Raw genomic sequence first — 12,964 nt, forward strand, 5'->3', positions numbered from 1 at the left:
ACCAGGTCTCCCTGGAGCCCCTCAGGCAGAAGTGGGAAGAAAACATTGTATAACCACTACACAACTCGAAGTGGGGACATGCACCTGACTCAGCCCGTCTCATTTCCGGCAATATGCTATTCAAGTGCATCCAATCTACAGCCTTGCACGAGCCTACTTGACCCCAGCCAGACTGAACCACATTTTACCCATTGCAAGCCTTATATGCTGCAAATGCAACTCTGAAGCCGCGGCCCTCAGGCATATGCTATGAGAGTGCCCCACCCTTGCAGCATATTGGCAGGCGGTCCACAATGCACGGATATCTGTTACAGAACTTACACATCTCAATATATGGGAGCCAACTGCCTTAAAGGTCAATAAGAGAGAATCATAACACACAGTCTGGGTCCGATTCACCAATCTGGCACTACTAGTTGCAAAGAGAGTTCTTAATCTACACTGGAGAGCCTTCCAACCACCACCACCGATTAAATGCTAGAGTGACGACCTCCGGTGGGGAGACACAGTGAGCACAAACCAGCATTATTAGGAGGCCTGCCGCCTCCAAAACTGTCCCACAGCAGATGCATGGGATCTGCTGTGGGCCATTTTTGGAGGCAGCAGGCCTCCTAATAATGCAGGTGTGTGCTCACTGCATCTCCCCACCGGAGCAATTGCACTTTCCTATTTTCTATGTCATATACAAATGCTTACACAGTTCCGCAAGGGGATGCGGAAGGCAGATAACCCTCCCACGTGCCCAAGTAGCCAGGACGCAGCCCTCTCTCCACCCACTCTGTTCCCCCCCTGTCCACCCCCACTTCCACCTGTGATTGACACACTGAGCATATTAGCTGCCCCCTGCACCTGCTACCTAACCCTCTCTCAGTGCCCCCTACAATGCCCTATGCCATCCTCCATTCACCTTTGCCATGGGTCATCCATCCTGTTCTGACACCTCCTTGGGTGTCATTCCATTGGTCTTGACTCCTTTCCTGACACAATTATTCACAGACACTCGTGCTGGCACATTATTTCCCCCTCCCCAAGTTTACTGTTTCAGACGTACCTGTACATATAAACACTATGAAGGAACATCCCCCTCCTTTGTACACTTGGCCCAGACCGCACAATCACCTTGTGCGCTTCCACTTGCAGCAGTGATCTGTATGTGGTTTGTCCCCCTCCTCCCCAATATCCCCACTTAGTGCCCATTCTGTGTTCTACAACGGACGCCCATCAGATTGCTGTATTTTCATTGTTTTAACTTTTTGGAAGCAGGGGTAAGAATGTGCCATCAAATTTTTGGCTGAGAAACAACTGTCTGTCTCAGAGCCAGCAGTAAATGTTTTGTTGCGTAGGCTACACGTCTTCCAAATAGAGATCCTTGTTGTTCAACGTCTTCATAGCCAATTTGATGATATAATTATTCTCCATTTCCTTTATGATTTGTATCTCCAGCTAAATGATTGAGCTATTTCAGGGTTGATTAGGAAGAATTACTAAACAGCAGGCCCCCTCCAACTGAATGTTTGATCTTTTTCAGGGCTGAAAGGGGAATATTAGAAATCAGCACTCATCTTGGTGCATTTGCACTGGTTTTGTGAATGTTTTGCACATGTTTTAATTGTTAATTAACACCTGGTCAGATACTCAATGGCCATAAAATGATTTTATGAATGTATTTGGGTACACAAATTTTAATAAATGTAAATAAGTTATTAGTATCAAATCTTGCTGCTAAGATATGCCTAGTTACAACTGCACATTTATGAGCAATTGCACTTTCCTATTTTCTATGTCATATACAAATGAATCCTTTATTTTAAAGCCGTTGTAAATGTTTTTGTTTTATACTTCAAACTGTTTTTAAGCTGGGATCTTTGTTGGTTAATAGTTGACAGTATGCGACACAGCACAATTGCACAGGTTTTGAACATATTTTTCTGCTAGGTGATGTCTAGCTTTGCCTGTTTATTAGCATTTTACACGTTTTCACTGTACATCTGTTATTCATGAGTGTCTCTTTTTGTGCAAACTGCACTTTTGGATATGTTTTAAATGATATTATCCTATTTGGTGTGATTGTAGTGATTTTATTTAATCAAAAAACACAATAAACATATTATTTTATGCCAGTCCTGATCAGTGTGTTATGCTTACATCATACTGCCTTGCAATGTTGTACAGGTGAAATACCTCAATAAAAATATGTTGGGAAAAAAGTGCTTGTGCTCTCTGCCAACTGGCACATTTCATTTAATATTAAGCCCCTAGTAAAATAATACTACATGTACCCAAGGCCTGCAAATTAACTGCTACTAGTGGGCCTGCAGCACTTATTTTGCCACCCACTTATGTAGCCGTTTAAAACCTGTTTCATTCATGCCGAGTTACGCCACTGCATCCTGTATGCAGTTGTAAACTGCCATTTCTACCTGGCAAAATAAACCTTTTGTCAAGCCTAAATCGTCCCTTTTAATACAAATTAGCCACCGCTAGGGTAGGCCCTTAACAGCCCATAGGGCAGGGTGTAATGTATTTAGAAAGTTGGATATTTACTTATAAGATTGATATGCCCAGCGAGTGAAAAACTCTCAAATTCGTTTTTCACAATTCAAAGTCCTACCTCTCCGTTGGATAACATTGTTACCTTATTACATTTAATAAGATTGGGAACATCTCCATAAAGCACAGGTCAAGAAGTTTGAATACTGGGCACACAGGAGAATGTTAAAATAAATGAAGCTTATCAACGATCAGATAACTGATCAGGGATTTGATAAAGTAATGGGAAGGCGAGAGTGAATCTTTCAGATGTCATGTTATGCTGTTCATTTATGTGCACCAGGCTTCTTGGCGCAGATAGAAGTAGTTGGAATCTGGCAGAATGAATGACGGAGAACAAAGAAGCGAGATTCATGGGTGCTAGATAGATTGATTTCACATCTTGTGATATTAGATCATTAGTAAGAAAACTAGAACCTTGTATGGACATATGCAGTATTTGTTCAGCACATACTAAGCGGAAAAGCAGTACAGAGACATACAACATGCAAACATGCATGAAGAAGAGCAACAAAAAGGTCCGATGACCTGAAATCAATGCTGCAGCCATTAGTGTTGCACATACAATTAATTCGAAAGCATTCTACATACCCGATCAAAATGAACACAGTGTAAGACCTGTGAACATTTGTCCCTGTAATAAATTATTACAATCAACATAAGCTTTATGAATAGCTGTATTTTAAAATAAGATGTAATCATTCAACATCAAACCTGTTTAGACTACTAATCAGGGAAGAGCTGCATCAAAATAATCAGGAGCAGGAATACTTACCAAACTCAAGGTATAACACAATCAGTACTACTTTATTATCAACATAACTGACTGTAGCACTCACATCTTGTCTAAAAAAAACAGATGTTTTACTCACTCGTCTACTTACCTCCCCATTTCTCCTACCCTTTCACATTAGCAGCTAAAAATTGAATGCTACAAACACACATCTGTTTTATACTTACATGCATATAGCAACCATCACAACCTTGCCTGGGCCCTTCAGAAATGTTGAAGCAGTGCTTGAACGTGGCTGAATGAAAAAAAAGAGCCTCTTACAATAATGAATGGTACGCACAAGTATATCTAAGTAAGGAAACGTCCATTTTCGGTGGAATAAACTTCTCTGATAACATCAAGCAGGCTCTGTGCCTTGTATTCATGTAATGACTTATGACATTTTCTTTGCTCCATGTCAATGTAAACCTCCCTGGCAGCAAAGTAAGAGAACTGGTTCTCTCAGAGTTTGCCCACGTTCACTGGCACACTCTTTACCACTCTTTCTGTTTCTTTGTTTCACATGACAAAAATTGTGTATAAAATGTTATTTTCTATTGTATTGCGGTTTTGAAGACGTCATTTTTTTCGAAAACTCAGAAATGGGGTCAGAACTGACGAAGTGGTATAATTAAACCATTCCAGAATGGTTATTAAAGTATTCTTAGTGTGAACATCCTGATAATAATAGCAAAACCCAAAATAGCTTTTACCGCCTCTGAAATGCCCATAACGTAAACCTTTCAGTTGTCAGAAGGTGAGCAATACAGCAAAAAATTTGACAGTCCACCTCCAAGAGCTATCTAGTTGTTAAGAAGATGATATGGGGGCCTACAGACCAAAATTCAGATTTTGACTGACCTCTGAAATAGGTACAATTCCACCTATATTAAACTTGCTTTACCTGGGTTACTAAATGTTTTATTTAATATTATTAGCAATCAGTGCCTCTGCTGAGGATCCTTGGTAGACAAACTGTTTAATAAAACTTGACTGCACATACAAAGTCCCTCATTTATGTAGGAACATGCATGTTTGTTTCCAGATTTTGTGAAAATCACAATCAGCACAACCTTTCTTCTCTTTTCAAAACTTGAAGGTGTGTTACCTCTCTCTGTGTCTTGGATGAGGACAGGAGAAGGATGGTCAAAGTCATGAGGCAGAGAGGCATGCAAAGTCATAAGGGGACACACAAATTGTAAGTCAACATTTTTCGTTCAAGGAAAGGGGAAACAGAAACCTACAAACAGTTGCCAAAATATGAAGAGAGGCCTTCTTAAACAGATTTCGGAACATGACATTAATTTTACAATCATAACATGTATGTGTTCATAGCTAAAGATGGTTAACAAATTTCAGTAGTTATATAATGTACATGTGTATATATATATATGGAAAATGTCACTTACCCAGTGTACATCTGTTCGTGGCATGAGACGCTGCAGATTCACATGCTTTGCACATCCCGCCATCTAGTGTTGGGCTCGGAGTGTTACAAGCTGTTTTTCTTCGAAGAAGTCTTTCGAGTCACAAGATCGAGGGACTCCTCCCCTTTCGGCTCCATTGCGCATGGGCGTCGACTCCATCTTAGATTGTTTTCCCCGCAGAGGGTGAGGTAGAGTTGTGTATTATAGTAATAGTGCCTATGCAATGGAGTAAATATTTATGTACATAATGTTGTTTAAAGCGATATATTTACAAATTTACAAATGTTAAAGATCAAATTCAAACGGCTACAGGCTCCCGGGGAGGCGGGTGGGCGCATGTGAATCTGCATCGTCTCATGCCATGAACAGATGTACACTGGGTAAGTGACATTTTCCGTTCAATGGCATGTGTAGCTGCAGATACACATGCTTTGCATAGACTAGTAAGCGGTGGTTCAGCCTGTAGGAGTTGAAGTTGTTTGAAACAAAGTTCGTAGTACTGCTTGTCCTACTGTGACTTGTTGTGCTGTTAACACATCCATGCAATAGTGCTTGGTAAACGTATGAGGCGTAGACCATGTGGCTGCCTTACATATCTCAGTCATTGGAATGTTTCCTAGCAAGGCCACAGTAGCACCCTTCTTTCTAGTTGAGTGTGCCTTTGGTGTAATAGGCAGTTGCCTCTTTGCTTTGAGATAACAGGTTTGAATGCATTTAACTATCCATCTAGCAATGCCTTGTTTTGAAATTGGATTTCCTGAATGAGGTTTTTGGAAAGCAACAAATAATTGTTTTGTTTTCCGAATTTGTTTGGTTCTGTCAATGTAGTACATTAACGCTCTTTTGATGTCTAATGTATGTAGTGCTCTCTCAGCTACAGAATCTGGTTGTGGGAAGAACACTGGTAGTTCTACTGTTTGATTCAAGTGGAACGGTGATATGACTTGGTAAAAATTTTGGATTTGTCCATAGAACTACTTTATGCTTGTGTATTTGAATAAATGGTTCTTGTATGGTAAATGCTTGGATTTCACTTACTCTTCTTAGAGATGTGATGGCAATTAGAAATGCAACTTTCCATGTTAAATATTGCATTTCACATGAGTGCATGGGCTCAAAAGGTGGCCGCATGATTCGTGTTAAGACAATGTTGAGGTTCCATGAAGGAACTGGTGGTGTTCTTGGTGGTATGATTCTTTTTAGGCCTTCCATAAAGGCTTTTATGACTGGTATCCTAAATAGTGAAGTTGAGTGGGTAATTTGCAGGTAAGCTGAAATTGCGGTAAGATGTATTTTAATGGATGAAAAAGCTAGTTTTGACTTTTGCAAATGTAGCAAGTAGCTTACGATGTCTTTAGCAGATGCGTGTAAGGGTTGTATTTGATTATTATGGCAATAATAAACAAACCTTTTCCACTTATTTGCATAGCAATGTCTAGTGGTTAGTTTTCTAGCTTGTTTTATGACTTCCATACATTCCTGTGTAAGGTCTAAGTGTCCGAACTCTAAGACTTCAGGAGCCAAATTGCTAAATTCAGCGATGCTGGATTGGGGTGTCTGATCTGTTGATTGTGTTAACAGATCTGGACTGTTTGGTAGTTTGATATGAGGCACTACTGAGAGGTCTAGTAGTGTTGTGTACCAAGGTTGTCTTGCCCAAGTTGGTGCTATGAGTATGAGTTTGTTTTGACTCAACTTGTTTACTAGATATGGAAGGAGTGGGAGAGGGGGAAAAGCGTATGCAAATATCCCTGACCAACTCATCCATAACGCATTGCCCAGAGACTGATCTTGTGGGTACCTGGATGCGAAGCTTCGGCATTTTGCGTTTTCTTTTGTTGCAAGCAGGTCTATTTGTGGTGTTCCCCAATTTTGGAAGTAAGTGAGTAGTACTTGTGGATGAATCTCCCATTCGTGGATCTGTTGGCGATCCCGAGAGAGATTGTCTGCTAACTGATTCTGGATCCCTGGAATGAACTGTGCTATTAGGCGAATGTGGTTGTGTATCGCCCAATACCATATTTTCTGTGCCAGGAGACACAACTGTGTTGAGTGTGTCCCTCCCTGTTTGTTTAGGTAATACATAGTTGTCATGTTGTCTGTTTTGACAAGAATGTGTTTGTGGCTTATTATTGGTTGAAATGCTTTTAACGCTAGAAATACTGCCAATAGTTCCAAGTGATTTATGTGAAACTGTTTTTGCCGAGAGTCCCATTGTCCCTGAATGCTGTGTTGATTGAGGTGTGCTCCCCACCCTATCATGGAGGCATCTGTAGTTATCACGTATTGAGGCACTGGATCTTGAAAAGGCCGCCCTTGGTTTAAATTTATATTGTTCCACCATTGAAGCGAGGTGTATGTTTGGCGGTCTATCAACACTAGATCTAGAAGTTGACCCTGTGCCTGTGACCATTGTGATGCTAGGCACTGTTGTAAGGGCTGCATGTGCAATCTTGCGTTTGGGACAATGGCTATGCATGAGGACATCATGCCTAGGAGTTTCATTACTATTTTGACTTGTATTCTTTGGTTTGGATACATGACCTGTATTACTTTGTGAAATGCTTGTACTCTTTGTGGACTTGGAGTGGCAACCGCTCTTGCTGTGTTCATTGTTGCCCCTAAGTATTGCTGTGTCTGACACTGCTGAAGGTGTGACTTTGTGTAGTTGATTGAGAAACCTAGTTTGTGTAGGGTTTCTATGACGTACTTTGCGTGTTGTGAACACCGTTCTAGTGTGTTGGTTTTGATTAACCAATTGTCTAGGTACAGGAACACATGTATTTGCTGTCTTCTGATATGCGCTGCTACTACTGCCAGGCATTTTGTAAAAACTCTTGGTGCAGTTGTTATTCCGAATGGCAACACCTTGAATTGGTAATGTACCCCTTGGAATACAAATCTTAGGTACTTTCTGTGTGAAGGATGTATTGGTATATGGAAATATGCATCCTTTAGGTCTAATGTTGCCATGTAGTCTTGTTGTTTGAGCAATAGGATTATGTCTTGTAATGTCACCATGTGAAAGTGGTCTGATTTGATATAGGTGTTTAATGTTCTGAGATCTAATATAGGTCTCAGTGTTTTGTCCTTTTTGGGGATGAGAAAGTACAGAGAGTAAACTCCTGTTCCTTTCTGTTGAATTGGTACTAATTCTATTGCTCCTTTTTGTAGCAAAGCCTGGACCTCTAGTCCTAGAAGATCCATGTGTTGTTTTGACATATTGTGTGTTTTCGGTGGTACGTTTGGAGGCAATCTGAGAAATTCTATGCAATAACCATGCTGGATAATTGCCATTACCCAAGTGTCTGTTGTTATCTCCTCCCAATGTTTGTAAAAATTGCTTAGTCTCCCCCCCCACAGGTGTTATGTGTTGGGGATTTGTGACTTGGAAGTCACTGCTTGTTTTGAAGAGTTTTGGGGCTTTGGAACTTCCCTCTATTCTTTTGGAATTGTCCCCCTCGATATTGCCCCCGAAAACTTCCCCACTGATATTGGCTTTGATAAGTGGGCCTTGTTTGTGAGGTTGTGGGTTCTGTAGCTTGTCCTCGAAACCCCCCTCTAAACTGTGTTTTGGGAAATGTGCCTCTGCTCTGTGGGGAGTAGAGTGCGCCCATGGCTTTGGCCGTATCAGTGTCTTTTTTAAGTTTTTCGATAGCAGTGTCCACCTCAGGCCCAAACAACTGCTGTCCATTAAAAGGCATATTCAGCACGGCTTGTTGTATTTCCGGCTTGAATCCTGACGTACGCAACCATGCGTGTCTCCTTATTGTTACCGCAGTATTTACTGTCCTTGCAGCTGTATCTGCTGCATCCATCGCTGACAGTATCTGATTATTTGAAATACTTTGTCCTTCCTCCACCACCTGTTGTGCCCTTTTCCGGAACTCTTTGGGTAAGTGTTCTATGAAATGCTGCATTTCGTCCCAATGAGCCCTATCATATCTTGCCAGAAGTGCTTGTGAGTTGGAAATGCGCCATTGGTTTGCTGCTTGTGCTGCAACCCTTTTCCCTGCAGCGTCGAATTTGCGACTCTCCTTGTCTGGAGGTGGTACGTCTCCCGAGGTGTGAGAGTTTGCTCTCTTGCGAGCTGCCCCTACTACCACAGAGTCTGGTGTTAATTGCTGCGTGATATAGACAGGGTCTGTAGGCGGTGGCTTGTACTTTTTCTCCAGCCTTGGAGTTATGGCCCTGCCCTTCACAGGCTCCTGAAACACTTGTTTGGAGTGTTTTAGCATTCCAGGTAGCATAGGTAAGCTCTGGTATTGGCTATGAGTGGAGGATAGTGTATTAAACAAAAAGTCATCCTCAATCGGTTCTGCATGCAAGGTGACATTATGAAAAGCTGCTGCTCTTGAGACCACCTGCGTGTAGGATGTACTGTCCTCAGGTGGCGACGGTCTCGCTGGGTAACAGTCTGGGCTGTTATCCGATACCGGCGCATCATAAAGGTCCCATGCGTCGGGATCATCCTGACTCATTGCAGTATGAGTTGGGAATTGCATCAGTGGTGGAGTGACTACCGGTGATGTGTGCATTGATGGTGGTGGAGATGGTGGCGGAGTTGTTTGTCTTGCCACCTTTGCTTGTGGCTGCTTGTCCTTTTCTTGAAAGGCAAGTCTTCTTTTCATTTTAATTGGGGGAAGAGTGCTTATCTTCCCTGTGTCCTTTTGAATGTGGAGCCTCCTTTGAGTGTAGTCTGGCTCCATTGCTTCTAGTTCTTGTCCGAACTTAGGTCCTTGCATTTGGGAGGACAATCCCTGTTCCTCTGTGTAGGAACCTGATTTCGGTTCCGAGGCTGGATGTTTCGGAATGGAAACCTTTTCGTAGCCTTTTTCGGTTCCGACAACACTTTTTTAATTTTCTGCGTCGTGTTCTCTCGGTGCGACCCATTTCGGTGCCGATGTCTCGGTGCCGAACTTGCTCGGAGCCGCTGTCTCGGGCTCGAGATTGCTGTGTGCCGGTATCTCGACCAGAGTCGGATGACTTCGACACAAGCATGCCCTTTTTCGGTGCCGATGATCGGTCACCTATTTGTCAGGTTAAGCCATGGCCTGTTGGCAGTGGCGTCCCCTGGGCTTTTGTGGTCTTCTTGTGAGTTTTATGTTTCAAAGTCTTACTCACGGTTTTAGGCGTTTCTTCGGGATCAAGTTCGTCCGAGTCCGACTCCTGGATGGAGAAGGTTTCTTCTTCCTCTTCCAAATGCCTTTGTCCTGTCGGCGCCGACGCCATTTGCAGTCTTCTCGCTCTTCGGTCTCTTAATGTCTTCCTTGACCGAAACGCTCGACAGGCTTCACAAGTATCTTCTCTGTGTTCTGGAGACAAACACAAGTTACAGACCAGGTGCTGATCTGTATACGGATACTTGTTGTGACATTTTGGGCAGAAGCAGAATGGAGTCCGTTCCATCAGCCTTGATGAGACACGTGGCCGGGCCGACCAGGCCCCGACGGGGGATCGAAAAAACCCCGAAGGGCCCCCGGAGCTCTTCCAAAGTCGGTGTCGATCTGTAGTAACTAACCCGATACCGAACGCAAACAATACCGTTGTTTTTCCGAGATTCTAACTAACTTTCTGAACCGAAACACGGAGCGAAAACGAACAAGTCCGAACCCGATGGCGGAAAAAAAACAATCTAAGATGGAGTCGACGCCCATGCGCAATGGAGCCGAAAGGGGAGGAGTCCCTCGATCTCGTGACTCGAAAAGACTTCTTCGAAGAAAAACAACTTGTAACACTCCGAGCCCAACACTAGATGGCGGGATGTGCAAAGCATGTGTATCTGCAGCTACACATGCCATCGAACATATATATATATGTATACAAACATATAATAGGCAAAATAATGAAAATAAAACATGCCTCTGTCTAAAAAGGCCTTGCAGATCTTAGAGTGTCTTCTAAAAGATAAAAGGAAGAGGCGTTGCTATCTTCAGTGGCAATCCACAAGCTTCTCCCATAAGGGATCATTGCATAATGGAGCTGTAGTCACATCAGGTCCAGAAGACACACCATTGTTTTTTACCTGATTTCCATGTAATACATTTTGCAATTGTATCAACAGTCCAAAGGCTTACACTAACAGGGATAAAATGGTAACAGAGCTGTGTTTGCAGGGAGGAAGACTTCTCATTGGAGAAAGAAAATCACTCTTCTGTCTCAGTCACAAACAATGTGAATCAAGTACCATTTTGAAGGTAAAAAGAGGTTGAATGTTTTCAGTTAACAAAAAACTTCTATTTTACTTGATTATGTCATGATCTTGAATGGCAGCCTGATCCTTTTTTTCTGTGATTGCATCCCGGTACAAAATGAGAGACATGCAGCTAAGATGGCACACAAGCTTTTACATTACTCAACCTGGATATTTTATTGGATGAAGTCGTGCACTTTGGCACCATTTCTGGTATTACTATTAATTGGTCGAAATCGATGGTACTGCCTCTGACCCCCAGTGAGACGCGATTTGATTCTCGATACCCTCTGGTTTGGGCAGAGGGGCCGGTGCGTTATTTGGGTATCCAGCTGAGCCGTGATGTTGACACACTACGACAGGCTAATTACGGTGCTGCACTGTCGTGGTTGGAGGAAAAGGTTGAGATCTGGCGCGCTCTGCCACTCTCGCTAATTGGGCGCATTGCCATTGCAAAGATGGTGGTGCTCCCTAAGTTCTTGTATTTGTTTGTGAATCTTCCTCTTCCGCTCGCAGGGGGCTACCTACGAAGACTGCGCTCCGCGCTAATTCGTTTGGCGTGGGCGGGACGTCAGCCGCGCATTTCCTGGGAGAGACTGACACTGCCGTTTGAATTGGGTGGGCTTGCTGCTCCAGATCTGGAGCTTTATTACTACTGTGCACAGGCGCATTTCGCGTATTATTGGCTGAATCCGATTCGCTACTTGCCACATTTGGCGCCTGAGAGTGACTCGGTGTGGCCAGATGGCTTAATGCGTGTACTTGGAAGCCGGGTGCAATCCAGAGTCAAGGGAATTGATACGGTGGCATGTACGATGAGAGCGTGGGGGGCGTTGATGCAGCGTTCTGGGGTTACTGTTCCATTTGCTCCTTCGCTGCCCATCATGGCGATTGCTGATGCTCGGATGTTCCGTGACGGCGGGGTGCGCGGTTTTCTCCAGGATGCCGGCTTGACTGAATTAGTAGACTGGCTGGTGGACGGTCGTCTGCTCGACGTTGCTGAGGTTCTGGCTGGCTGTGAGGGTACGGCGCTGCAGCGCATGTACGCTCTTCGGGTCCGTGCTTTGTTACGAGACCGATTCCTTAGTCCAGTCGGAACCCTCTCGGAGTTTCGAGCTCTGGAGGTGCTTTGTGGTGCACGGTCCCCGGGCAAGCTGGTTACCAAGCTGTATAATTGTATGCAAGAGCAGAGAGGTAGCTCTGGGGAGTCCTCCAGGATTGCCTGGGAGAAAGATATGGGAGAGCCCATCACTGAGGCAATGTGGCGCAGATGCTGCGCACATATGAGAGCGCTGTCCCCGAATTATAGATTGCGTCTGCTGCACTTTAAGTTTTTGCACCAACTGTATTATACACCCAAGGGGCTCCACTCTATGGGCTTGCGTTTGGATGCGTGCTGTGCTCGTTGTCGGGCTTCTTGCATCTGGCATGGGAGAGTGCGGAAGTCCACGATTTCTGGGTAGAAGTTTGGCAAGTGATTACTGAAATGGTCGATCTGGAGTTGCCTCTTTCCCCCAGGGTTGGGCTGCTTGAATGTGTGGATGAGATCCAGGGGCCACACAGACGTCTGGTGGGTCTGCTTCTGTTGCTGGCCAAGCGTAGGGTTGCCATGTGCTGGGGTAAGAAGAGGGCGCCGCGTAAGTTTGAATGGTTGAGAGATGCTGCCTTTTGCCATGACCAGCTGATGGTCTTTTGGGATCTCATGCCTGAGGGGTCTCGCCCTAAGGATATCTGAGCCCCGTTAAATGAATATCTGGCTACCCAAAGTATGTAAGTGATGCGATTGGTGATGCCCACGCGAGAGACTCATCCCCCCATTAGATTTGGTATGATCCTATGCCGTTGAGATGGGCTTGTGCGGTCTGTTCGGGTGCTCCACCTGCTTTTCTGATTGTTGTTTTTTTCTGTTGTTTTCGACCCTCAGCTATGTTATGCTGAGTCTTCTGCTGATTATGACTTGCCCTCTACACTGGCGTTAAGGACTATGCCATTCGACGGCCAGTGAGGAGGGTTGGAGACGTG

At 44.0% G+C, this 12,964-nt stretch overlaps 1 protein-coding gene across 1 annotated transcript in view; it reads right to left on the reverse strand.

The window, feature by feature from the left end:
* Positions 1-12,964, reverse strand: part of SLC30A9 (solute carrier family 30 member 9) — a 519,567-nt gene that overhangs the window by 332,353 nt on the left and 174,250 nt on the right. The window contains exon 8 of the mRNA XM_069201808.1: positions 3,511-3,578. Within this exon, the coding sequence (XP_069057909.1) occupies positions 3,511-3,578 (68 nt within the window). The remainder of the gene's footprint in view (positions 1-3,510; positions 3,579-12,964) is intronic.

Source organism: Pleurodeles waltl, chromosome 1_2 (assembly GCF_031143425.1).
Source record: "Pleurodeles waltl isolate 20211129_DDA chromosome 1_2, aPleWal1.hap1.20221129, whole genome shotgun sequence".
Classification (NCBI taxonomy): Eukaryota; Metazoa; Chordata; class Amphibia; order Caudata; family Salamandridae; genus Pleurodeles; species Pleurodeles waltl.